The following is a 27,561-nucleotide window of genomic DNA, read 5'->3' as shown; positions in this document are numbered from 1 at the left end:
TGGGGAAATCAGTACAGGATGTATTGTTACAGAGTCCTTCCCTCTAGGGACTCGGCCACACATTCTGACTATGTATGTAAGCCTAAAAATTGGTTTGAGTTTAAGAACTAAGCAAGAGATTGTGACTTTTCACTGGAGTGACTGCCCTCTACCTCCTGTTCCTCCATTTTTGCCTTTTCTTGCTTGTAGATATTAAGTAGCAGTCTTCTTATCTGCCTATTTTGTCAATAGTGATGACAGGTTCTATTAATCTCTTTCAACCTCTATTTCCACAACGTCCTGAGTAGCCAGTCCCAAATCCTCACCTTACTATCAGTTCCTCAGAATACTCTCAGTACCCTTTGTATTAGTTCACACCTGCCAAGAAGCTGACATGAAAATAGGATTAGTCATCCAAGAGTTTTATTATTGGGGGAGAAGGCACGAAGAGGCTTCAGATTGTAGTGAAGGTCTGAAAACTGTGGAAGGTGACAGAGAGGGAAGAAATTGCTACGAATGTCTGGGGCTGCAGCATTGTTCCAAGAAAGCTTCAAACAGACTGACGGAGAGTCCTTGAGCTAGTGTCACCTGTTAGAGGAGTCCCCCATCTTACCAGGATGGGCCTTGCTAGTACCCTTGCTGTAGTCACTCGCTGGCTGGGAGCATTCTGTGGGAAGTATGGCTTTGGCACCAACACTGTGGTGGACCCAGAGAATAGCAGTGGAGCATCAGTTAGTCATGATGCTTGTAGCAGGAGATTTCAACAATACCTTTTCATGGCTACCATATACACTTGCCCCATTTCCCTGCATTTGATGCTCCCAAAGCTTCTCCCTCTCGTCTTTGTTTGGCTTCCTCCACATCTCTCTCCTTCTTTCTTTCTTTTTTTTTAAAGATTTTATTTATTTATTCCTGAGAGACACACACAGAGAGAGGCAGAGACACAGGCAGAGGGAGAAGCAGGCTCCACGCAGGGAACCCAACGTGGAACTTGATCCCGGGTCTCCAGGATCATGCCCTGGGCCAAAGGCGGCACTAAACCGCTGAGCCACCCGGGCTGCCCTCTCTCCTTATTTCCATCCCATTAGCCTGTTTCCAAATTCTCCAGCTCTATTCATTTTTATTACAGCTCATTTGCACATACTGCCTGTTTTTTTATTTCATTTCTTTCCAAATATTCCTCTTAAAGTGGCCTTTTCTTTTTCCTTTATTCTCCCCTTCATGGATCATTTATGGTTCTCCAGCCAGCGAAAACCAAACACTGCACATTAGTTGAGTTCAGGGCCTGCTTAGAGCTCAGATTTTTCCTGGAACAGAGATATTATAGCAAAGCTGAACTGAAAAAATGTTAGTAAAATATCCAAAGTTTTTCCTATCAGAAACATCCCAGTTACCTTATAGTCCCAGGTTGTGGAGATAGGCACAACCAAAAATTAGAGAAAATTATTTTTTAGCGATTTTGATGCTATTTAAAAAGGAATACCCTGACATATTAGGTGACCATGTAGGAGATAACTCTGCCCAATACAAAGGTTTCCCAGTAAATACGTATCGAATGAATGACTGCCTTGTAATTGGATAATGAGCTCACGGAGAAAACAATCACGCTCCTCTCCTGACCAACCAATATTTTTTGGTCACATGGGAAGTTCAGCCTTTAGTGACTATTTCTTGACTGTTGGAAAGATGCTCTGTCTTCTCTTATGCACTGCTAGAGTCTTGGGATATGAGCCTCAGTCAGTTACTCACCTGTTCCTGTTGTCTCTAGAAGTCTGTGTTCTTGCCCCAGGGGAAGAATTTGGTATGGTAGATCCTTTTGGATAGAAAACCAGGGGAGGGTTAAGAATCCTGCCTCTTCCACTAGTCTCTCTGGGACCAAGAGGATGTTTATAATCTTCAGTCTGCCTTTCAACATGCTGTGTTTCTGTATTAAGTCTTGAAAGGACCCAAGAGTGAGATGTCCTTGACCAATTTCAAGACTTTAATTTTTTAAATTTTTTAATCTCTGTAAATTCTAACCACCAATCTGATCCCTCCCAGAACTCCCAATGGCTTCTTCACTATTATTACATTTCACTTAGTCCACAGGTTGATGTGCCTGACTATTATTCCAGAGGGTGGAGTGGCTATCACAAGCAGTCTCACACATTTTACCTTCTTTCCAGACTCAGTAGATAACACCTGCTTATTCAGGGTGCCATTTTCCAGTAGCCCCAGGAGAATATAGTCATCACAGTCATGGACTCTATTAGTAGCATCATAGCCCAGTTCTACTTGTCCCTCTTCCAGGTGATTCTTGCCTTTTAGGTGAGAGCCAGTCAGCACTTGAACTCGGGATACTCTGGCAGGTACATCCAAAACCACAGTCAGATGATTGCCAGCCTCAGCCGATTTGGCATAAAAGAAATTCTTATCTAAGCTATAGGCATTCACGAGAACAGAGATATTGGCAACTTTCAGGTTAGTGTAGATGGAAGCAGCAGGGTTGCTGGGAGAACTAGGGTCATTTTCCTCAAACTCTTTATCTTTGAGGCTCTTGAATTTTCCCTCAAAGGAGTAATTACCCATGGGCTGAAAAAGGGAAGGGAAGAACTGGATTGGTGTTTGTTGTATGAGAAGGTCATAAAAATTAGAGAGGAGGTAGTCACAGGGCATTTCTTGGCAGAAGAGGAGAAGGAATTGAACTAAACGGGGAAGGTCTCTAGTATGAAAGAGTTTTCCAATGAAGCCGAGCTGAGAGAAGTTCAGAGTCATCCAAAGTCTGTTTTCCCAGGCAGACACTATAGTAGCTATCTGGGTGACAAATCCTGGAGCACATTTCACATCATCTGCGATCATCAGGAAATAGTCAGAGTGGTTGGTAGCAAAGTTCATGAGGAAGGCATAATCCATTTTCTGCTTGGAGTAGAAGGCTACATGGGCTGGGATGTCATTAAAGTTTTTCTTTAAGTTGTTTAAGAGAAGATAGCTTGTAAGAGGTGTATTGATCACTACTAGCTGTCCTGCCTGGATATACAGTTTAAATAAGGTTGAGATGTTGGAGATCATTTGACCAAGCCACTTGGGGTCAGGATCTGCCAGGTGTACTACGACAATGAAGTGTTTCCGCTCAGATGAGGAGGAAGCAAAGAAGAGAGATTGCAGGGTGTCCAAGAGGGAGCTGCCATGGGGATGTTGAACTGAGGAAATCCCTATGGTCAGCAGTTCTAGGATTGGAGAGAAAAGAGAACCTTTAACAAGTTAGAGAAGTGAGGAAAACAATTGCTATGTGTGAGGTTATAATACTTTCTTAGGTCTTTCCATATGCTAACTTTACTTGTTCCTGTGATTGCTTTAAATTTTCTCTCCCTCAGGCCTGGCTATGGACTGTATTAGGAGTTAATATCTGGCCATAAGTTGTGAGTTAAAAAAAATATATCTCTGTATAACTATTGTAGGAGAAATAGATGCAGAAGATAAGCTAAAAACACTGCATCTATGTCTCTTCCCACTCAAAATCCCACTGAGAAACCAGGAAGATTGCCACGAGAGAATCATTAATATTTGGAGAATTCCTGGAAGATAGAATAGGAACAGGATTGGTGGAGAAATCTAAGTAGAATTTACAGCCCAGGGATCCCTGGGTGGCGCAGCGGTTTGGCGCCTGCCTTTGGCCCAGGGTGCGATCCTGGAGACCCGGGATCGAATCCCACTCGGGCTCCCGGTGCATGGAGACTGCTTCTCCCTCTGCCTACGTCTCTGCCTCTCTCTCTTTCTCTGTGTGACTATCATAAATAAATAAAAAATTTAAAAAAAGAATTTACAGCCCAAAAGACACAGAAAAAACAACTACACAGATGCATCTGTATCAAAAGCCTCAGAGAATTTCTAAGTTTGAGCCACCAAACACAGAAGTATGGGCTCTAGGATGGTCACTTGGATAATTACAGAACTGTTTCCAAAACCACTAGACCAGTGATCACCAAGGGGCTGATGGTAGCAACACTTGCCCCCAGGCTAACGTCCTAAGGATTTCTGTCTAAATAAAGTGGAAGGTCTGCCAGGCAAAAGCCCAGGATGTGAGTCCTGGGGCTGGAGAGAACATCAGAACTTCAGCCAAGAATTCTAGGCAACAAAGGGGGAAAAGAGATAGGGTGACACGGCTGACTGTGGCATTCACCTTCAGGTTCCCTCAAGTAGACGTTCAAAAATGTAGAGGGTGACAGAGCGTCTAAGCAGGTAAATGGGAGAAATCCCCCAGATGACTTAGGGTTATACTAGGAGAGATAACAGGACACTTCACCCAGAAGATCTGCTTCCCACGTTCTTTACTGCCCCCCCTCCGTTACCTAACGAGGCTTCTACAATCACAACATGCTTCGACAGAGAGGCAAGAAGGGTGGTTATTTGTAGAGAATTACACTGTTCATTCTAGATCCTTGGATATAGATCTGAAACAAGAATCATCAAACATTTGAATATATTTATGAAACAAGAATCACCAACGTAATGGAAGAAAAACAACAACTCAACTGGAAAAAGAAACTCCAAAAATATAATCGGGGAACAGTGAAATGAAGAACATTTCAAATATATTACATCAATCTTCAGAGGGATCGAAGAAAAAATCATACTCTTTGGTAAAAGAATAAGGCTTGTATGAAAAGAATTTTATAGAAAATACGGACATGGTGATTTGACCAAGCTCAGCTTAGATTTATCTGGCAATAATATTTCATGGTTTGGTGATATGTTCTTCCATCATAAGGGGCACAATGGCAAATGGTTTCTGTTTTTAGGATGTTAGCGGCCTTTGGTGCTCAGTGTCTAGATCCATCAATACTCTAGCGGTTGTAATATGGTGATACTCTAAGTCAAACATTCCTTCGCCATTCATCATCTGGGAATGTTTCTATGAAGTAAAAATTTCCCTAATCTCCTCTTTGGTTACCCAGTGGTAAAGTGAGAGAAGTATTTTATTATTTCCCTTTGTTTACTAGCTTTCAAAATAATGGATTGGTTTCCCAGCATTCTCCAATGATGACAAAATTGGCTAGTTGGCTTTTGGTTTTTTTGTTTTTATTTCTTTGATATTCAATCAACTCATGAATTGAATTGATTGAATCAATCATTCAATCAATCAACTCATGAATTTTGTTACAAATTTTATCCTTATCAATGTTCAAATTGTCCTATCTTAGGCAAGGAGCCTCTTGAAGTTGGATCATGAGCCCATTTAATACAATTTTAGTCATTTTTCTTTTTTTCAAAAGATTTATTTATTTATTTTAGAGTGGGAGAGGGGAGTGGGAGAGAATCTCAGGCAGACTCCCCGCTGAGCATGGAGTCTTCCCCGAGGGGCTGGATGCCAGGCTGGACACAGAGCAACATGTGGGGCTTGACCTCAATACTCATGGGATCATGACCCGAGCTGAAAGCAAGAGTGAGACACTTAACTGATGGCCACTTAGGCACCCCTCAACTTTAGTTATTTTTGAAAGATTCTTTGATATCTGGTATGACATTTCCTGCCTTGGGCCTGGAATCAGCCATCTTTTACAAGGTGAACTGGTTCTTTTAGCATAAAATGGTATTTATATAATGGGTACTCATTGCTAATGCGTCATTTCTGGGGCCTAGTGGACAGAGCTAAAAATATATTTTCTAAAGATAAAACACATCATGGGTTCAGACTGATATTTCAAATGCATTCAATTCAAAAATGCATTTAAACTGGGGCACCTGGGGGGCTCAGTAGGTTAAGCATCTGCCTTGGGCTCAGGTCATGATCCCAGCGTCCTGGGATCAAGTCCAGCATCAGGCTCCCACCCCCTGCTCAGTGGGGAGTCTGCTTTTCCCTCTCCCTCTACCCCACCTTCCTACTCATGCTCTCTCTCTCAAATAAATGAATAAAAATCTTCCAAAAAGTGCATTTAAACTTAAATTAAAAAGTAGTTCTTCCTTGCTGGGAGTTCTTTGTATTTTTAAGACCAACAAACTTAAGCCCTCTTGGGCTTAATCTTATTTTATTGACATAATAAATAGCTTAGCACTGTCCTTTGGATTCTTAAAGTGTTTAAGTCAGTTAATGCTTATTCTGTCCAACGGTTTATTTTTTTTTCTTATCAAATACCATTTGCGACTTAAGGGGATCAATGAGTGCCAGAGCTGGACCTCAGAAGGGCACACAATGCCAGAATGAAGCTTATTCAGCAAGAGAATCAGAGTCCTGGTTGAGCTGACAGATAAAAGCCATATATCCTCTAGCCTTAGACTTCATGACAGACGCTAGCACAGTTACCAGCAACAGGGGAAAAGTGACACGATTGCTGCGAAGTCAGTGAGGACCACGCACAGACCTCAGCTGGAGCTATCATTTTGAGAGAATAATTAGCATATGGATGGCAGTTAAGGCTGAGACTAGCCGAGGTCACCAAGACAGTGACCTTTAGACACTGGACAGAGAGGACAAAGCAGCAAAAGAGACCAAAGATCTACTAGTGAAGCTGGAGGAAAACCTGAAGAGTTTGGGGTTCTGTAAGCAACTGGGGAATGTTAAGAGAAGAGTGACCTGCCATATCAAATACTGTCATGGGTCCATTTCCTTTCTACTGGCTTCTGTCTCTACTGTCGTCTGACCCACCAGCACGTTCCATACCCCTTGTGCATACTCACTTTTTTTCATAGGAGGAGCTCCAATCAAGATATGGGAGTTTATATTTTTGAGCAGTTCTGAGTTTTTCTGCATATTTTTGAAGGTTTCCAAGGGGTTGGTTCTACCGGGGTGGATCTGCATCCGGGCTCTCTGCCAAGCTACCATCTCCCTTTCCTCCTGAGAAAAAAGCAAATTTTAGCTCTATGATCCAAGCCCTTTGGGGATAATAGTTGCATGGATTCCCTTTGTATAACACAGTGAAATATCTCCAGGAGACAGGGAAGGTTGCTCAGAGCTGAATTCAGTTTCTTCCTTATTTTCTAAACAAGTTCTACACGTGGGGTTCTTGTACAGGTTGTACAAGAGTCCTGGGGTGAAGGGAATTGGGATTTCTTTAGCTCTCCTGGGTTAAATGTAGGAAATTAGACAATGTCAGTCTATGTCATTCTTCACTCACAGTCATCCCTGTGATGACGGCCTGATATAGGGACCACGAGGGGCAGGACATATATTAAGTGTGAGAGACTCAGGAGACAAGGTAATTCCACCCCATTGTCCCAATCTGAGCTCTTTCCTGTTGGGCACTTCACCCTTCCACATTTGTTTGCCACTCTCCCTTTTCTGGGTTTTTGTGCAATTTTCTCAACTCTTTAGACTTTTTCTTGGCTTAGATAAATGACTTAGCTTTTCTGAAATTCAATATTCTATTGTAAAAAATGGGGGGGATATATAACTTTGAATCTGAAGGAAATTTTCTAAAATGAGAAACTTATTAAACAAAACCTTTTAAAATTTATATCTCATCAATTGGTCTTTAAAAAGGGCCAACTTTGCTGAAGTATTAACTAGGTGTTATTTTTTCCCAGCCCAAAATTCTTTCTTCTAGAGTGCCACATTCCCTATTGTCTCCATCAAAGAAAAATGATACGTTGAGTCCTCAAGCTTTATTATCTTTTTTCTTTGAATGTCTACAATGTTTGTGAGAATTTCACACAAATAGATACTTAGATAATATCTCTGTTTTTTTTTTTTAAGTCAAGGGATTTCAACTTTGTCCCACCTATCATTTCTGGTACTCACGAAAGATAGGAAACTTGTAGTATCAAAGGGATTTTCTCTGATGAAAAAGAGAATTGAGAACATCATTACTGTTGCAGTGATGAATATCCATAGGAAGTCTTTCATGGTGTTGGGGTTGGAAGCTCATAGAGTTGTTTCTCAATCTGTGATCCTTGGATGTATGTTCAGATGTCTGCAATTTATACATTATTGAAAAAAGTTTTCATTTGACAGTAAGATTTTTTTCATGAATCAAGGAAGTTAACACTACACAGTTTACTTGTATAAGTAGCACTCTTTAAAAAAAACACTTTAAAAAGAGTAGTTTTAGGTTCACAGCTAAATTCAGAGGACAGTACAGGGATTTTTGATATACCTCCCACCCCTACATATGCATAGCCTCCCCTATGATCAACATCACTCCCCAGAGTGGTGTATTTGTACAACTGATGAACCTACATTAACGCAGCTCTATCACTTAAAGCCTATAGTTTACATTATGGTTCAGTCTTGGGGTGTATTTTATGGGTTTGGACAAAGGTATAAATGACATGTACCCATTATTATGATATCTTACAGAGTGTTTTCCACTGCCCTAAAAATCCCCAGTCCTATGCATCCCTCCCTCTCTCCTAATCCCTGGAAACCACTGATGTTTTTAACTTTCTCTACAGTTTTGCCTTTTCCAGATGTCATATAGTTGGAATCATCTAGTGAGTAGCCGTTTCATATTGGCTTCTTTCACTTGGCAAGATGAATTTTCAAGACTTGATAGCTTACTTATTTTTAGCACTGAATAATATTCTATCATCTGGTTGTACCATGATTTATTTACCCATTCACCTACCAAAGGGCATCTGGGTTGCTTCCAAGTTTGTCCACTTATGAACAAAGCTGCCAGAAATATCCATGTACAGACTTTTGTGTGGACACGTTTCTCCTTTGGATAAATACCAAGGAGCTCAATTTCTTAATTTTTTTTCAATTTCTTAATTGTATGTTAAGAGTACATTTAGTTTTGCATAAAACCACCACACTGTCTTCCAAAGTTGCTGTACCATTCTGCATCCCCGTGATAATATCAGAGTTCCTGTTGATCCACGTCCTCACCGCATTTGGTTCTGGATGTTGGCCATTCTGAGAGGTTTGTAGTGGTATTTCTCATTGTTGTTTTAATTTTCATTTCCTTGATGGCATATGATGTGGAACATCTTTTCATATGCTTGTTTGCCATTTATGTATCTTCTTTGGTTAGGTGTCTACTAAGGTCTTTGGTTCATATTTTAATTGGGCTGCTTGTTTTCCTACTGTTTTTTTGAATTTTATTTTTTATTAAAAAATATATATATATTTATTTATGAGAGAGAAAGAGAGAGAGCACATGATGGGGTGGGAGGAGCATAGGCAGAGGGACAAGAGACTCCCTACTGAGTGTAGAGACCTACTCAGGACTCTATCCCACGACCCTAAGATCATGACCTTAGCTGAAATCAAGAGTTGGATGCTTAACCTACTGAGTCACACAGGCGCTCCTGTTTTCGTACTGAATTTTAAGAGTTCTTTGTATGTTTTGGATGACAGTCTTTTATCAGATGTATCTTTTGCAAATATTTTCTCCCAATCTATGGTTTGCCTTCTAGTTCTCTTGATATTGTGTATGAAGATGTATAAAATTTATAACAATTTTATGTTTATAAGATTTAAATTTTAATGAAGTCTAAGTTATCAATTATTTCATATGTCATGCCTTTGGTATTATATCCAAAATGTCATCACCATACCCAAGGTTGTCTAGGTATTCTCTCATGTTACCTTCCGTCCTTCAACTTTGTTCTTCTCCTTTAGTATTGTGTTGGCTATTCTGGGTCTTTTGCCTCTTCCTATAGACTTTTGAATCAGTTTGTCAATATCCATAAAATAACTTCCTGACTTTTTGCATTGGGGTTGCACTGAATCTACATATTAAGTTGGGAAGAACTGATATTTGACAACATTGAGTCTTCCTATACACGAACATGAAATCTTCACTTTTTTTTCTTTTTGATTTTGTTCAAAATTTTGTAGTTTTCCTCATATATATCTTTCACATATTTTGTTAGATTTATATCTAAGTATTTTATTTTGGGAAGGGAGCTAATGTAAATATTATGTTTTTAACTTTAAATTCCATTTGTTCATTACTGGTATATAGAAAGGTGATTGACTTTCATATGTTAACCTTGTGTCCTGCAACCTTGCTATAATTGCTTATTAGTTCCAGGAGGGGTTTTTTTGGTTAATTATTTTGGATTTGTTAAATAAGTGATCATGTCATTTGCAAACAAGGATAGTTGGTTGTCTTTCCTCTCAATTTGTATACTCTCCTTTCCTTTTCTTTATTGCATTTGTAAATACTTCCAGTACAGTGTTGAAAAGGAGGTGGATTTTGTCAAAAAGCTTTTTCTGCATCTGATAATCTTTTTCAATCTGTTGATGTGATGGATTACATTAGCTGATTTTAGATGTTAAACCAGCTTTGCATGCCTGGGATAAATCCTACCTGGTCATGGTATGTAACTCTTTTTTACATTGTTGGATTCAATTTGCCATATTTTCGTTGAGGATTTTTGTATCTAAGTTCATAAGAGTTATTTTGTTTTCGTGTATTTTCTGTGATTTTGGTTATTAGAGTAATATCAGTCTCATAAACTAAGTTGAGAAATGTTTCCTCTTCTATTTTCTGGAAGAGGTTGTGTAAAATTTGTTTTAATTACTTAAATGTTAGGTAGAATTCTCCAGCAAACCCACCTGGGCCTGGTGCTCTTGTTTTGTAAGGTTATTAATTATTAACTCAATTTAGTAGATATAGTCCTATTCAGATCATCTATTCCTTCTTGTGAGTTTTGGTGGATTGTGTCTTTCAAGGAATTAGCGTATTTCATCTAGGTTATCAAATTTGTGGGCATAGATAATTGTTAGTATTCTTTTTATTATCCTTTTGCTTCCCATGGAATCTGTAGTAATGTCCCCTCTTTCATTTCTGTTATTAGTAATTGGTGTTCTTTCTCTCTCTTTTTTTTCTTAGTTACCCTGGCTAGGGGCTTATTGATTTTATTGATCTTTTCAAAGAACTAGATTTTGTTTTTATTTTCTCTATTGATTTCCTGTTTTCCGTTTCATTGATTTCTGTTATGATTCTTATTATTTCTTTTCTCCTGCTTACTATGGATTTAATTTGCTCTTTTTCTAATTTCTCAAGATAGAAACTTAAGATTATTGGTTTTAGTCTTTCTTCTTTTCTAATATATGCACTCAATGCTATAAAATTTCCTTTAAGCACTGTTTTCACTGTATCCCACAAAATTTGATAAGTTATATTTTCATTTTCAGTTAGTTCAAAATATTTTAAGATTTCTTCTCTGACCCATGTGTTATTCAGAAGTGTTTTCTTGGCTTAAGCTCCATGTATTTTGGATTTTCCAGTCTTCTTTCTGTTATTGATTTCTAGTTTAATTCCACTGTGGCCCGAGAGCAGACATTGTGTAATTTCTGTTTTTAAAAATCTTTCCACTCTCTGGCCCCTCTGCCCTGAATTTTGCTATTTCAGTGCAGCATTCATAAAGTTTTCAGTTTTTAGGGAAGGCAACTCAGATGGTAGAACATAAACATGTTTCTTTTTATTTGAAAGATTTTTCTCAAAAAAAGTTTTTTCTTTTATGGTTTATGAATATGAATACTTAGAGCCAGTTGTTTTTTCATTCTTCCATTGCCTTATATTTGTCAGTCTTGTCTCCTCTATTAGCAGTAAGTTCTGTGAAGGAAGAAGCTATTTTTTCTTTGTGCTCCCCATGGCATTTAAACATAGTGCTGACAATACAATGGGTGCTTAATAAATTCTTACAACTTTTGATTTTATCCTTTTTTAAAAAAATGAGATACTTTTAAAATACATTCAAAACCTTCTTAAGACTCATGCCAGCATGGTCAGGGCTAAGTAATATACGTTGTGGGAAATGACTGAGCTTTTGATCTCTCCAGAAGTCTGTTGCTACGTATATAATTGTTAGTGATAATTGATGGAAATGGCTACTATTAAAACTAGGGCTTCTAAACAATTTTTAATCTATATATATGCCTGTTCATGTGTTGGTGTAAAATGGAATGTCAAAGAAACACTGAGAATAGAATAGTAATATATGAGATGGCAAGTGGAAAATAAAAACAGAAACTAAAGGCAATAAAAATATAAGGTAATTATGATTTCATTCTACTGGGTTCTTTTTATGTTCCTTTAAATTTGTTTTTTTTTTTTTCCTTTAAATTTGTTAAGATGTATCTTATGGCCCAGAGTATGGTCAATCTTGGTGAACACTCCATGTAAACTTGAGAAGAGTATGTGCTCAGCTATTGTTAGATGAAGTAGTCTGCAGAAGTCAATTATGGCTAGCTGATTGATAGTGTTGTTGAGATCAACCATATCCTTACTGATTTTCTGCCTGCTGGATCTGTCCATTTCTGAGAGTGGTGTTGAGGTTTCCAACTATGATAGTAGATTCATCTCTTTCTCCTTGCAGTTCTATCAGTCTTTGCTTCATTTACTTTGATGCTCTGTTTTTCGGTGCATACACATTAAGAACTGTTATGTCTTTGTGAGAAATTACTTCCATTATCATTATGTAATATACTGAAAAAACTCTGATAGTTTTCCTTGCTTTAAGTCTGCTTTGTCTGAAATTAATTTGGCTACTCCCTCTTCCTTCCCTTTCTCTCTCCCTTTCTTTCCTTCCTTCCTTTCTTTTTCTTTTCTCTCCCCCCCAAACCATTTTAACCACTTTTAAAAATTATTTATTATTTATTATTACCACTTTTAAGTGTACTCTTCAGTGATATTTAAATACATTCATATTGTTATACAACCATTGCCAGCATCCATCCCCATAGTTCTTTCCGTCTTGTAAAACTGAAACTCTATACTCATTAAACATCAACTTCCCATTCCCCCCTCTCCCCCCCCCAGCTCCCGGAAACCACCATTATACTTTCTGTCTTTATGGTTTTGACTGCTCTACGTACTTCACATAAATGGAATCATGCAGTATTTGTCTTTTTGTGACTGGCTTAGTTCACTTAGCATGATGTCCTCAGGGTTCATATGTTGTAGCATATTGCAGTTTTCTTCCAGTGTGTATGTGTGTGTGTGTGCATGAGTTTCCTTCCTTTTAAGGCTGAATAATATTCCATTGTGCACATACACCATATTTGCTTACCCATCCATCCATTGATAGATACTTGGGTTGCTTCCCTGTTTTAGCTACTGTGAATTATGCTATGATCATGGGTGTACAAATATCTTTTTAAGATTCTGCTTTCAACTTGGGGGGTAGGTATATACCCGTAAGTGGAATTTCTGGATCATATGGTAATTCTATTTTTAATTTTTAAAAAAGATTTTATTTTATTTATGAGAGACAGAGCGAGAGAGAGAGAGAAGCAGGCTCCGCGCAGTGAGCCCAATGCAGAACTCGATCCCGGGACTCCAGGATCATGCCCTGGGTTGAAGGCAGGCGCCAAACTGCTGAGCTACCCAGGGATCCCACTATTTTTAATTTTTTGAGGAACTGTCATACTATTTTCCATGGTGGCTGTGCCATTTTACATTCCCACCAATGGTACACAAGGGCTTCAATTGTTCCATATCCACACCAACACTCGCTGTTTTTTTTTTTTTTTTTTAACAGATTTATTTTATTTGAGAGAGAGAGAAAGAGAGAAAGCACAAGTAGGGGCAGGGGGAGAGGGGACAATCTTCAAGGAGGCTCCTTGCTGAATGCAGAGCCTGGTGTAGGGCTTGATCTCACAACCCATGAGACCATGACCTGCGCTGTAACCAAGAGTCAGATGTTTAACCAACTGAGCCACCCAGGTGCCCTCTGTTTCTTTTTTTTTTCTTCTTTTCTTAGATAGTGGCCATCCTAGTGGGTATCAGATGATATCTCATTGTAGTTTTGATTTACTTTCCTCTAATGATGTCAAGTGTCTTTTCATGCGCTTATTGGCCATTTATATATCTTCTTTGGAGAAAAGTGTACTCAAGTCCTTTGTCTATTTCTTAATCAGGTTGTTTTGTGTTTTAGAGCTACTCTATATATTCTGGTTGTTAATGTTTTTTTTTTTGATACTGTCTTTATGGTGCACAAAATTTAAAATTTTCATGGAGTCCAATTTGTCTATTTTCTCTTTTGTTACTTGTGACTTTGGTGTCATATCCAGAAAATTATTGCTGAATCCAATGCTGTAAAGCTTTTTGCTTGTGTTTTCTTTTAACGGTTTCATTATTTTAGATCTTACATTCAGGTTCTTGATACATTTGGAGCTAATTTTTGTATATAGGGTAAAGTAAGTGTCCAACTTCATTCTTTTTCATGTGGACAACCGTTTTCCCTGGCACCATTGATTGAAAAGACTGTTCTTTTCCCTATTAAATGGTCTTAGAACTCTTTTCAAAAATAATTTGTTCATATATCCATAGGCTTATTTTGGGGCACTGTATTTGTCTTTATGCCAATACCACACTGTTATGATTTCTGTAGCTTTGTAATAAGTTTTGAAATCAGTGTGATTCTTACATTTTTTCTTTTTCAAGATTATTTTGGCTATCTGGAGTCCCACAGTATTCCATATGAATTTTAGGATGGATTTTTCTTTTTCTTCAAAAAATGTCATTGGGATTTTGATAGGGATTGTACTGAATCTATAGATTTCTTTGGGCAGTACTGACATTCAACAACGTTTTGTTTTCTAATCCATGAACATGGGATGTATTTACATTTATTTATGTCTTTCTACATTTCTTTCAGCAATGCTTTGTGGTCTCATTGTATAAGTCTTTTACTTGTTAATTCCTAAGTATTTTATTCTTTTTATGTTATTGTAAATGGAATTGTTTTTTATAACTTCCTTTTCAGGTTGCTCATTGTTCATGTGTAAAAAATACAACAATTCTTGTATTAACTTTGTATCCTCCTTCTTCACTGAATTCAATTATTCGTTCCAACAGATTTTTGTGTGTGTGAGGAATCTTTAGGGTTTTCTACCTATAAGATCATATCATTTGCAAATGGAAAGTTTTACTTCTTCCTTTCCAAGTTTGATATCTTTTATTTGGGTATCTTTTACTTCTTTGCCTTGCCTTTCTTTCTTTCTTGCTCTTGCTAGAACTTCTAATATTATGTTGAATAGAAGTGTGAAAACATGTTTCAGTGTTTGACCATTGAGTAGGAGTTTTTTATCATGAAAATGTGTTGAATTTTGTCAAATGCTTTTTCTCCAGTGAGATGATCACATGGGGTTTTTCTTTCATTCTGTTGATGTGGCATATTAGATTGATCAAATTTTGTATGCCGAATCATCCTTGCATTCCAGGAATATATCCTACTTGGTCATGGTGCATCTACCTTCTAATATTGAATTTGGTTTGCTACTATTTTGCTGAACATTATTGCACCAATATTCATAAAGGATATTGGGCCATAGTTTTCTTTTCTTATGGTGTCCTTGTCTGACTTTGGTATCAGGGTAATATTGGTCCCATAGAATGATATATGAAGTATTTCTTTATCTTCAATATTTGGGAAAAGTTTGAGAAGGATTGGTACTAGTTCTTTAAATGTTTGATAGAATTCATCAGTGAAGCCATCAGGTCCAGTGTTTTTTGGCTACTGTGGGAGATTTTTGATTACTGATTCAATCTCTTTACTAGGTATAGATCTATTCAAATTTTCTATTTCTTCATGGTTTAGTCTTGGTAGGTTTTGTGTTTCTAGGAATTGGACATTTCATATAGATTATCCAATTAATTGGCATACAATTTTTCATAGTATTCTTATAATTCTTTTTATTTCTGTAGAATTGGTAGTAATGTCTCCACTTTCATTTCTGATTTTAGTAATTTTACTGTTCTCTTTTTTTTAGTCCATCTAACTAAAGTTTTTTTTCAGTTTTGTTGATCTTGTGTAGTTGTTTTATTCATTACTCAGTTATTGAATTCTTCAACTATTATTTTTTTTAATTTTTTTTAAGATTTTATTTATTTATCATGAGAGATAGAGAGAGAGAGGCAGAGATACAGGCAGAGGGAGAAGCAGGCTCCATGCAGGGATCCCGACGGGGAACTCGATCCCAAGTCTCCAGGATCACGCCCTGGGCTGCAGGCGGCGCTAAACCGCTGAGCCACCGGGGCTGCCCTCTTCAACTATTATTGTGTAACTATTTCTCCCTTCAATTGAACCGTGAATTTTTGCTGATTATATTTTGATAAACTGTTATTAGGTATGTAAATGTTCATAATTGTTATATCTTCTTGCTGTATTGAACATTTATTAATGAACACTTTTAATGTCCTTCTTTGTCCCTTGTAAAAATTTTTGATTTAATATCTATTTAATGTGCATTTTGTCTTTAGTTCAGCCACACCTTCTCTTTTGCTTAGTATATGCATGGAGGTTTTTTTTTTCTCTTTTTTTAAAGATTTACTTATTTATTCATGATATATAGAGAGAGGCAGAGACACAGGCAGAGGGAGAAGCAGGCTCCACACAGGGAGCCTGACGCGGAACTCAATCCCGGGACTCCAGGATCGCACCCTGGGCCAAAGACAGGCGCTAAACCGCTGAACCACCCAGGGATCCCCAAGCATGTAACTCTTGATCTTGGGGTTATAAGTTGGTGTAGAGATACTTAAAAATAAAATTTTTGAAAAAGACAAAAAAAAAATAGAGTTTCTCACATGTAGCAGAGAGTTGGATCAGATTTTAAAAAAGATATTTATTTATTTATGAGAGAAAAAGAGAGAAAAGCATCCTCTGCTGGGGATGGAGCAGAGGGAGAGGAACAAACAGATTCAGGCTGAAAGTGGAGCTTGACGGGGGTCCAATCCCACAACCCTGAGATCATGACCTGAGCCAAAATCAAGAGTTAGACACCCAACCAACTGAGCCACCCAGGTGCCAGGATCAGATTTTTAATTCAGTTCTGCCAATATCTGTCTTGATTGGAGATCAATTTACATTTAAAGTAATTACTCCTAAGGACTTATGTCATTTCATTGTTTTCTAATTGCCTTATGGTGTTTTTGTCCCTTATTTCCTACATTACCATCTACTTTTGTGTTTAGTTGATCTTTTCATAGTGAAATGTTTTCATTATCATCTCATTTCCTTCTGTGTGTATTTTATAGCTATATTCTTTGTGGCTTCCATGGGAGTTACATTTAGCATCCTAAACTTATGACTCTTTAATTTGAATTTATACTGGCTTAACTTCAATAATATAGAAACTGCTCCTTTACAGCTCTACTAAATATATGTATTTTTATATACATATATGTAAATAATTATATATTCATATATATAAAAGTTTCAACCACAACACATGAAAGTCCTCACCTTTACTGGAGTTGTAGTTCTGAGACTTCTTTTGGGGGGTGCAGAGGAATTCAGCTTCAGAACTCTTGAGAATTAAAGACTTTCTCCAAAGTCAAGAAAATATAATGTTTGGGGAGCTGAGATGGGCCCAGAATATGCATGCTTTGAGGAAAGACAAAGTTGGTCACTGCTTTCAGGTGACACTCCCCCTAACAACCATTGTTCTCCCTGAATGGGGCCTGTTTACCCCTTCAACCTCACACCAAACACCAGTATCTTGGTGAGGGTCCCTAGGGAAATGGTCAGGAAGTTCTGATATCAGCTTCCTGAGATTCTGACCTAAATTCAGGTCTATGGACTGTCACAACTTCTACTCAATAAAGGAAAAAAGTAAGAAAAGGCTTTTGGCTTGAAAAGAGAGATAAAACTGTAATGTGATTGTATATAAAGAAAATCACAAAGAATCTACAAACCATTAGAGTTCTTATGTGCAATTAGCAAGGTCATGGAGTACGAGGTCAGTATACAAATACCAATTGTATTTTTCTATTTACTAAACACAAATAATTAGAAAATAAAGATTCCAAATGATAGTATTTATAATAGCATCAGAAAATGCCAATTCTAGGAGCAAATCTAACAAAAGCTTTTTATTTATTTATTTTAAAAGTTTGTGTTTTTTTGTAATCTCTACATTCAACATGAGGCTTGAACCCATAATCCCATGATCAAGAGTTGCATGCTCTTCCAACTGAGCCAGCCAGATGCCTCTAAAAAGAGCATTCTTTTTTTTTTTATTTTTAATATAAGCTCTATGCCTAATGTGGCACTTGAACTCAAGACCCTCAGATCAAGAGTCATATGCTCTAATGACTGAGCTAGCCAGGTACTCTGTAACAAAAGCCCTTTAAATTGAAGAGTACAGGGGCTCTTGATCTTGGGGTTGTCAGTTCAAATCCTATGTTGGGTATAGAGATTACTTAAATAAATAAAACTTAAAAAAGGCAATGGAAGATTATAAAACATTGTAAAAAATTAAAAGAGAAATAAATAGAGGAATATAATATATTCATGGATTAGAAAATTAAATACTATAAAGATTTAAATTCTGTATAATAGATCTATAGATTCTTGCAATAATAAAAATTCCAGGCAATTTTAAAAAAAGATTTCGTGTATTTATTTGAGAGAGAGAGAGCATGCAGGAGAGGGCAAGAGCATGAGTTGGGGAGGGGCAGAGGGAGAAGCAGCCTCCTCACTCAGCAGGGAGCCAACACAGGACTCTATCCCAGGATCCTGGGATCATGACCTGAGCTGACTGAGCCACCCAGGCATCCCTCAATGCAGTTTTTTTGGGGTGGAAATTGACAATCTGACTCTAAAAGTGATAGGAATGTGCAGTGTCAAGAATAGCCAATCCTGAAGAGTAAAGTTAAATAACTTCACTACTAGTCATGAAGATTTGTTATAAGGCTAAAGTAGTTAAGTCAGTGTGGTACCAGCATAAAGATAAGTAGATCAATAGAACACAGTAGAAAGTCCAGCAATAGATATATGCATATATAGTCACCTGATTTACGACAGAGATGATACTATAGTACATTGGGGGAAAATATGATCTTTTTGAGCAAATGCTGCTGGATACCCATTTGGAAAAGAATGATAATCTCTAACTCATACTACATACCAAATATCAATTCCTTATGTCTGTTACTATGCATATAGGAGAATGGTTATTCAGTAGGTATTTTAGTGATGTATTTATAGCTAGTAAAATAAGTCTCATTATTCTTTTAGAATTTTGAAATTGGGGGGAAAATTTCCGGAAACACAAAACTTGCCAAGACTGAATTAGGCCCAACAGAAGAGCCTGTCAAAAGAAAGAGAAAATATGAATAGAGTATAACTAGTAAGATTGAATCAGTAATAAAAAATCTCCTGACAAAGAGTAGCCCTGTATCTGATGCCTTCACTGGTGAATTCTAACAAATATTTAAAGAAGGTCTGACATCAATCCTTCTCAAACTCTTTCAAAAGATTGAAGAGAAGGGAGCCCTTGCTGACTCATTCTATTAAGCCAGAATTACCCAGTCAACTTGACTGGGCTAAGGGATGCCCAGATGGCTGGTAAAACATTATATATGAGTGTTATCTGTGAAGATGTTTCTGGAGAGATTTGCATTTGATCGAGTGAGTGAAGAGCTCCACCCTCACCTATGTGAGACGTTTTTGGTGTGCAGTTTTAGAAATGTTAACACATGCATAGATTCATGTAACAACCACCATAATCAACATACAGAACAGTCCTATCACCCCACTAAAATTCTTTTGTGGTGTCCCCTCATCATAACTTCCCCTCCTTCTAACCCCTGGCAACCTCTTGCTGTTTGTTCTCCATCACTGTATTTTTTTTTTTTTTGAGAATTCCACAGAAAAGGAATCATATACTATCTTAACTTCTCAAGACTGCTTCTTTCATTCAGTGTAATGCCTTTGAGATTCACCCACGTTTTTGCACGTGGAACAAGTTATTCCTTTTTTATCACTAATATTCTAGTTTATGGGTTATCACAGTTTGTTTATCCACTCAGCTGTTTAAAATCATCTAGATTGTTTCCAGCTTTTGGCAATTATGAATAGAGCTGCTAGAAGCATTTGTGTACATTTGTGTGTGAACATATATTTTAGTATCTTCTGGGTAAATACCCTGGAGTATGAATTCTGAATAATATAGTAAGTGTATATTTAAGTTTATAAGAAACTGGTAGATTAGGTTTATAAGCAACTGCTAAATTGAGGCTAAATTGTACTGTTTTGCATCCCTACTAGGAATGTATGGAAGTTCCAGCTGTCCTGCATCCTTGTCAGCACTTGGTATTGTCAGTATTCTAAGTTGTGTAATTGTATCTCATTATGATTTAACTTTAAATTTCTCTAATGGCATCTTTTGAACACATTTTCACGTGCTTACTTGCCATCTGTATATCCTTTTTGTTGAAGTGTCTAACCCATTTAAAAATTTAAGTTGTTTGTATTATTTCTGTTATGCCTTCATAATTCTTTAAAGGACTTCATTCAAGTCCTTTATCAGATATGATTTGCAAATATTTCTCCCCAATCTATATATAGCTGTCTTTTCATTGTTTTAACAGTGCCTTTTGCAGAGCAAAATTTCTCATTTTGAAAACCAAATTGGAGACCAATGAATCAATCTTTGTTTTGTGGATTGTGGTTTTGGTGTCATATTTAAGAACTCTTAGCCTACCCTCAGGTCTCAAAGGCTTCCTCCCATGTTTTCTTCCAAGTAATTTATAGTTTACATCCTATATTTATATATGATACTTTTTGAGTTAATTTTTATATAAAATATGGTTTAGATCAAGGCTTATTTTTTGCATACTGATGTTGTTTTACCTTCTTTGTTAACAAGATTTTTTCCATTGAAATTGCTTTTGCACGTGTCAAAAACCTATAGGCCACACTTGTGTGAGACTATTTAGGGACATTCTCTTCAGCTTCATTGATTGTTGTGTCTATCTATTCCTTTGCCAATGTCACGCTACCTTGATTACTGTAACTCTGTACTAAGTCTTATCATTGGGGGTAATGATTAATTTTATATATCAAATTGGCCAGGCTGTGGTACCCAGACATTTAGTTAGAAACACTAATGTTTGAAAGAAAGAAAGGGAAATTACCTCAGAGGAGTTTGCAGACTCAAAGTGCAAAGCATATGATCAAAGATAGTCAACAAACCCAATGAATAGAAGCACTCCGGAGAAAAGGTAAACGATTGCGCAGTGGATCAAAAGAGGGGTTTATTATTTTTTTTAAGATTTTATTTATTTATTCATGAGAGACACACACACAAGAGAGAGAGAGAGAGAGAGAGAGAGAGAGAGAGGGGTTGAGACACAGGAAGAGGGCGAAGCAGGCTCCATGCAGGAAGCCCGATATGGGTCTCCATCCAGGGACTCCAGGATCATGCCCTGGGCTGAAGGCAGTCGCTAAACCGCAGGCAGAGCCACCCAGGAATCCCCTCAAAAGAGGGCTTTTTGAGTATATTTAAGATCCTTTCTTTTTTTAAATTTAGGATTATTTATTGATTTATTCATAGAGACAGAGGGGGTGGGGCAGATGCAGGCAGAGGGAGAAGCAGGCATCATACGGAGAGCCTGACGTGGGACTTGATCCAGAGTCTCCAGGATCACGCCCTGGGCTACAGGCTGCGCTAAACCGCTACACCACCGGGGCTGCCCTATATTTAAGATCCTTAAAGAGATAAATAAAAGAATGCTATCCTGAAAGCTAGAATAAAAGGTTATAAAACAAAAGAGGCAGATATTAATTAGGATTGAGTAGCTATGAAAGAGAACTAATTATAAATTAAAACTAAAAATAATATTCACCAAAATATACAAAAATAAGCAACAGACAGGGTTATTTTTTAGTGGGGTTACTTCTGATGGCTTCTTGTATTCTACCTTCTGAGATAAGGCCCATGGTTCTGGCCTTGGGCACAAATATACTGAAGCAGGACCAGAAATCATTTCATTTTTCTTTTTTATAGATTTTATTTGAGCGAGTGAGAGGGCACAAGCAGGGGCAGAGGCTGAGGGAGGGGGAGAGGCAGGGTCCTTGTTGAGCAGGGAGCCCAATGTGGGGCTTGATCCTAGGACGCTGGGATCATGACCCAAGCTGAAGGAAGATGCCCAATTGACTAAACCACCCCCAGAGATATTTTAGGACTCTACCTGGTGTTGGAGCTATTTTGTGGGGGCTAAGCTAGGTCAAATTAGATCAAGATTGGAGCAAAGAAGTGAGACAGTGCTTGCTACAGCCAAATACCAGATAAATCCTTTCCTTCTTGTCCATTGGTCTTTGGGTTCTGTAAGCAAAGAACAGGTGCTGAACTGATGTTCTTATCCAATATTCTCTGGAGATTATTAGATAGCCTCGATTATCCAGAGGCTTGCTACTCCAGGAGCTCTGATAACTCATCTGGCTTCATATAGACATCTTGGGAGGACAGAATGTTGTTCAAGACCTCTCCCTTTGGACTTTCAACTATAAATTTCTCAAGGTTATCTCAGAGGTGTTGTGGCCAAGAGCAGGGAATCATGAAAGGTTAAAGGAGCATATGAGGGATGCCCGGGTGATTCAGTGGTTGAGCTACCTCTGGCTCAGGGCATGACCCTGGGATCCTGGGGTCAAGTCCTGCATCGGGCTCCCTGCATGGAGCCTGCTTCTCCCTCTGCCTCTCATGAATAAATACATAAAATCTTTAAAAATGGGCATGTAAGTCAAGATGTCATCTGAACAGATGACGACTATTTTATAAGATTATGAGAAATCCATTCATTAGTCCTAGGAAGAATACAAGGTCATCTGCCAGAAGAGCCCAACATATGCTTTGGCTGATGCCAAAGGATGAAAATTCATTAAAATCTAACATCTATGGAGATGGCCCAGAATGCTGGTGATGTTTGTCTGCCATCCTGTTGAGTGATCCTGTTGAGGCTGTAGCAATCTTAAAACTGAGGTGTTTTTCCTGTTCACACAATGTGCTGCCCTCCTTCCCCCAGGGGGAACCAGTGGCTTGCTGAATCTGCACTGCAAGTTGGTACAGATAGGTTAGGGAGCAAAGCAATCAGGATTCTTCAGTTACAAACAGAGAAAAACAACTCAAAGTTGCTTAAGATCTCAGACATGTCTCATGAAAACAAGGAAAGGAATGCACCTGGATCTCACAAGTAATTGTAATAAGAACACAGAAAACCTACTTTGAGTCAGAAATCTAAGAAATACCATCTTCATCTCCTGTGCTGTTTCTGGGGGAGTTTGCTTCATTCTTTGCCAGATAAGTGGATAGATACAAACCTAATCCACTTGACGGGAAAGCAGTCCCTTAGAACCAGGTGTATCCCGTCAGTCATATGTAAGATGTCTGGATCAGCTTCATTTACTTCAAGTTAAGAATCATCTCCTGGTAGGTGATTGATTTATCTCAGCTTTGATAACACGACAGGATGGGAAGGTTGTTTTTGACTTGCAGAGTATGAAACTGATGTGTGAGGTAAAGTGAAGGCTTAAGTATTTTAGGTAATAATGTGGTTGTCGGTTTGAGTTAGTCTGAGGATCGGGGGGAAATGTGGCCAGCGTTTCAACATTTTCCCACATTTCAACCTTCTCCCAACAGTTGGAGCTGTCAGCTCTTCCCATGTGGCCAAGACTTGGTCCTCAAAGCCCTTTCACGTAGCCTCGTTTATCTTAGCATTCACTGAGAGATAGAGCTTGCCATTTTAAGCTTTGTGTGGTTTTAATCTCTATTTCCCATCTACTTATGCCGAGCCTGATCTAAACCTGTGGTTCTCAATAGCTTTGACTTTGTTCTAGTGCAAGCTTTCCTGGACAGGGGCCTAGAAGAACAGTCATTTACTTTATCACTGGAAGGAAGAAACAATTAGTTGGCTTAATAAGTAACCAACCCTCCCTTCCTCCTTCCTTTGTCCTCAATCTGTGGATGACACTCTTAGTCATTTATGGTGGGTGGGGCCACCAAATACCAGTCTGGTTGTTTGGCTCCGCTTATCCTGCCAAGTACAAGACAAAAAAAAATATGACCTATTAAGATACTTTTGTATGTGAGGAACAGTGTTCCATCTATATCAGATGTGGAAAGAAAGAATTCCTGAGTGGGAGTCTAGTAGTAATACCTTCTGGTATGGTGACAGTGGTTAGGCAGCAGCTATAGGTTGAGGTGGCTTTAGGAATTTTTAAATGTAATTCTCAGAGCTCTGAGCTAATTATAAGTTGCAGGTATCGTGTTTACAGGTAGCAATGCAGTTCCATTTTATACTGTGGCCGCCACTTGTAAGTTAGTAACCTGATTCCTAAACTTTGTAGGGCTAATAATTTACAGAAGCAAGGCAGTGCACCTACTTGGAGTGATACTCACCCTAAACAGAGCATATGAAGAGAATACAGGTTAAGGAAGAACAAATAGCTTCTTCACTGTGAGGAGATTGCTACAGCCTCAACAGGATCACTCAACAGGATGGCAGACAAACATCACCAGCATTCTGGGCCATCTCCATAGACGTTAGATTTTAATGAATTTTCATCCTTTGGCATCAGCCAAAGCATATGTTGGGCTCTTCTGGCAGATGACCAGATAGCAAGAGAACTAAGGATGTGAAATGCCAGGGCGTGGAGGGTTTCAAGAAGGATGGGATCTCCATAGAAATACAAGAAGGAGAACTCAGAAAATACAATTAGGAGATCACTGGTGACCCTGGAGAGTAACTCCTCAGTGAACAAATGAGCTTTGAAGCCAGAGTTCAAAGACACCAGAAATGACTAGGTGCTAAAGCAACAAAGGCCCTGGGTAAAGCTGTATTTATTAGTCATAAATGATAGAGGAGGGATCAATGTTTGGCATAATTTTTTTTTGGCATTTAAAAAAAAAATTTATTTACTTATTTGAGAGCAAGAGCCAGAGAGATCAGAGACAGAGGGAGAAGCAGCCCCCCGCTGAGCTGGGAGCCCAGAGTGGGGCTCCATCCCAGGACCCTGGAATCATGACCCGAGCCGAAGGCAGATGCTTAACTGACTGAACCACCCAGGCACCTCAGGTTTTTTTTTTTTTTTTTTTTTTTAAGATTTTAAGTAATCTCCGCACCCAACACAAGGCTCGAACTCACAATGCAGAAATCAAGAGTCGTATGCTCCACTGGCTGAGACACTTGAGACATAGATGTTTTCAATACAGAACAGACTTGTGCATAACTGGAAACTAGAGAAAAGAGCTTATAGATAAAATAGTTATATTCATTTTTATAATTCCTGATATGTTTAGTTTAGCAGTCAATTTTCAGGTTTCATTAGTCCCTAAAATCATGATCCTGAATGAAGCTATATTGCCCCCATGTGGTATAGGCTGTCCAGCAGCTTCATTCTAAACTAGGGGTTAAAAAAAAAACAATAAACTAGGGGTTGGCAAACTTCTTGTAAATGGTAAATATTTTAGATTTGAGTGAAAGTAGCCACAGATAATAAATAAACAAATAGGTGTGATGATGTAGTTAAAACTTTATTTTCAAATATAGATAGGGAACAGATTTGTCCTATAACCACTGGTTTGCTCACTTCTGATCTAAACCTCAACATGAGCTGAACATTAAATTCATCTGGGAATCTTTTTATTTATTTTTTATTTTTTATTTTTTGGGAATCTTTTTAAAAAAATGTGAATGCCCAGGTCCTACCTCAGCTTACTGAATAAGAACCTTTGGGTGAGGGGTTAGGTCACTGGTACTTTTTGAAATCCCACCAGGGAGTCTAGTGTGCAACCAAGGTGGAGAATTACAGATTCAAACCAATAAGCTTCTAGTTTAAGTGTAGCAAATAATGACAACTAATGTTCATTAAGTGGTTATTATTATATTTCAGATTTCCATATATTATCTTCTTTAATCTTCACAACTCTATTAATTGAGTACCATTATTATTATGCCCATTTTATAGATAAGAAAACTGAATTTTGGTGAGATTAGGTAATTTGTTCAAGGTTGAGGGTACAGAACATGCCACCCCCAAATATACCACTTTGGTATAAAGATTATTTTAAGTTAAGGGCATCTGAGATTCAAGAGATGCAGAAAAGAAAAGCTTTTTAGAGCTTCCTGTATCTGCCTAAAAGCAACACCTCTGGGAAATAAGACTACCATAAATTCTTCTCGAGGGCAGATCTACTCCCGGAAGGAGGCATGAGAATGAAATAGAATGAAAATGGGAATGAAAAAGAATGAGAATAAAACCTACCTCAAATCCCTTATTTAGGAAAGTTTTATGGCCCTAAAGGAGATGAAAAGACCACTTGTACCAACACAGAAAATGATCATCACAGACTTTATTTCCTGTTTGTTCTCCTGAAAATCTACTTATCCTTCCAAAAAGTCATTTGTTTTCCTCTGAGTGCCTTTCTCCTCCTTTCACCTACTAAGATGCTATACATAAACCAAAGGACTTAACAGTCTCGGAGCCCTTGCTTCTTAGTGTTGAAATTTTGAAAGGGGGCAATTAGAGTTTTGGTATTAGCACTTCTTTCATTCCAATGCATTAAATTGGTAGCATAGGAGCATCTCGGGGGCTCAGCAGGTGAGCACCTGCCCCGGCCCAGGCCGTGACCCTGGGGTCCCAGGATTCAGTCCCACGTCGGGCTCCCCGCATGGAGCCTGCTTCTCCCTCTGCCTGTGTCTCTGCCTCTCTCTCCCTGTGTCTCATGAATGAATAAATAAAATCTTTAAAAAACCCAAAATAGTGTATACCACTGAAAATGAGAACATTTCAGTTCAAACCGTTAAGTTTGCAACAGAGGCGGCGTTTTCTTTTCTTTTTTTATTTACGATAGTCACAGAGAGAGAGAGAGAATGAGGCAGAGACACAGGCAGAGGGAGAAGCAGGCTCCATGCACCGGGAGCCCGACGTGGGATTCGATCCCGGGTCTCCAGGATCGCGCCCTGGGCCACAGGCAGGCGCCAAACCGCTGCGCCACCCAGGGATCCCAGGCGGCGTTTTCAATAGGATTTTTATCTTTTGCACCTTTAACTTCCTCAGAGTCTTGATGCCGGGGTGTTTTAAGCAGAAATCCACGTGGACGTCGGCTTCGTTAATTTTTTTGCGGCCAACGCCGTGAAAGGAAAAGGCTCGGTGCTCAGCAGCTGCGTTTTGAACCTGACAACAAACGCGCGTTACGTACACGTGGGAAAATTATTTCAAGCACTTTTTCTCTTATTTTTTTTAAAGATCTATTTTTATTTATTTATGATAGACATAGAGAGAAAGACAGAGAGGCAGAGACACGGGCAGAGGGAAAAGCAGGCTCCACGCAGGGAGCCCGACGCGGGACTCGATCCCGGGACTCCAGGGTCACGCCCTGGGCTGCAGGCGGCGCCAAACCGCTGAGCCACCCAGGGATCCCCCAGTTTCTCTCAGTGGACAGCCCGCTAGACCTCTGTGTTCAGCTAGACCAGGGCAGCTCGCGGGTAGGAGCCGCCCCGCCGGGCTGCCCCGGCCTTCTCCTCCCCTGCCCCGCCCCCGCCCCTCCCCCCCACGGGGGGTCCACCACGCGGGCGAGCCGCGGGCCGCCGGCGGCACAGCACGGCGCAGCCTCCCTCCGCTCCCCGGACGAAGGGAAGGCCGCCCCTTTCCCCGTCGAGGCTCCCAGTACCTCGCTCGCAGGCGCGTCGGGCCGCCGCGACCTCCGCGGGAGAAACGGGGATGCTCGCGGAGCCCCGCGGGGCCGCCGGCGCGAGGGCCCGGCGTGCGGACGCCCGGGCGACCCCGGAGGCCGCGGTGCGAGCCGGTCCCCGACCGGCGACGCCCCGCAAGGGCCGCGGGCGGAGGCACGCAGGCGCAGGGTGATGACGTCCTCGGCAGCCAGGCGTGGACCCGCGGGTGCCGGATGATGACGTACTCCGAAGCCAG

At 39.2% G+C, this 27,561-nt stretch overlaps 1 protein-coding gene and 2 long non-coding RNA genes across 8 annotated transcripts in view; 2 read left to right on the top strand and 1 right to left on the bottom strand.

Annotated features, from left to right (window-relative positions):
* The window catches only part of LOC112667040 (uncharacterized), a 49,846-nt gene extending 22,674 nt beyond the window's left edge, over window positions 1–27,172 (top strand). For 2 of the 3 annotated variants that reach the window (XR_007411731.1, XR_004817722.2), the window contains one exon: window positions 26,692–27,172. This is a non-coding gene — a long non-coding RNA (uncharacterized LOC112667040). Of the gene's footprint in view, window positions 1–19,902; window positions 20,416–26,691 lie in introns of those variants that run through there. The other variant, XR_007411730.1, reaches the window with a different exon arrangement.
* Window positions 386–27,463, bottom strand: LOC112667035 (alpha-1,6-mannosyl-glycoprotein 4-beta-N-acetylglucosaminyltransferase-like). Of its 4 annotated transcripts, none has more exons than XM_049111976.1 (6): window positions 27,305–27,463; window positions 7,694–7,865; window positions 6,634–6,790; window positions 2,134–3,185; window positions 1,729–1,792; window positions 386–675 (listed from the first exon to the last, which is right to left on the bottom strand). In XM_049111976.1, exons 2-6 carry the CDS (start codon window positions 7,796–7,798, stop codon window positions 530–532), a joined length of 1,524 nt encoding a protein of 507 aa, XP_048967933.1. In that variant the 5' UTR covers window positions 7,799–7,865; window positions 27,305–27,463; the 3' UTR covers window positions 386–529. The 4 variants fall into 4 exon arrangements, 3 of the variants coding, with proteins under 3 accessions (XP_048967933.1, XP_025314266.1, XP_025314267.1); XM_025458481.3 differs by lacking the exon at window positions 27,305–27,463 and adding an exon at window positions 17,095–17,289; XM_025458482.3 differs by lacking the exon at window positions 27,305–27,463 and adding an exon at window positions 17,095–17,284 and having other exon boundaries at window positions 386–1,286.
* LOC112667037 (uncharacterized) lies at window positions 3,846–6,542 on the top strand. Its single transcript, XR_003141020.3, has 2 exons — window positions 3,846–4,598; window positions 6,107–6,542. It is a non-coding gene; the product is annotated as an uncharacterized LOC112667037 (long non-coding RNA).
* Window positions 27,464–27,561: the final 98 nt, after the last annotated feature.

The sequence above is a fragment of the Canis lupus genome, chromosome 7, assembly GCF_003254725.2.
Source record: "Canis lupus dingo isolate Sandy chromosome 7, ASM325472v2, whole genome shotgun sequence".
In the NCBI taxonomy this organism is placed as follows: Eukaryota; Metazoa; Chordata; class Mammalia; order Carnivora; family Canidae; genus Canis; species Canis lupus.
The sequence above is the reverse complement of the archived record's forward strand: the minus strand, read 5'-3'. Positions and strand labels throughout refer to the sequence as shown.

Coding starts and splice junctions, on each gene's coding strand:
- LOC112667035 (XM_049111976.1), bottom strand. CDS start 7,798: ATGAAAGACTTCCTATGGATATTCATCACTGCAACAGTAATGATGTTC. Junction 6,791..7,693: donor CTACAAGTTTCCTATCTTTC/GTGAGTACCAGA, acceptor CTTTTTTCTCAG/GAGGAAAGGGAGATGGTAGC. Junction 676..1,728: donor TCTAGAGACAACAGGAACAG/GTGAGTAACTGA, acceptor GGTCCACCACAG/TGTTGGTGCCAAAGCCATAC.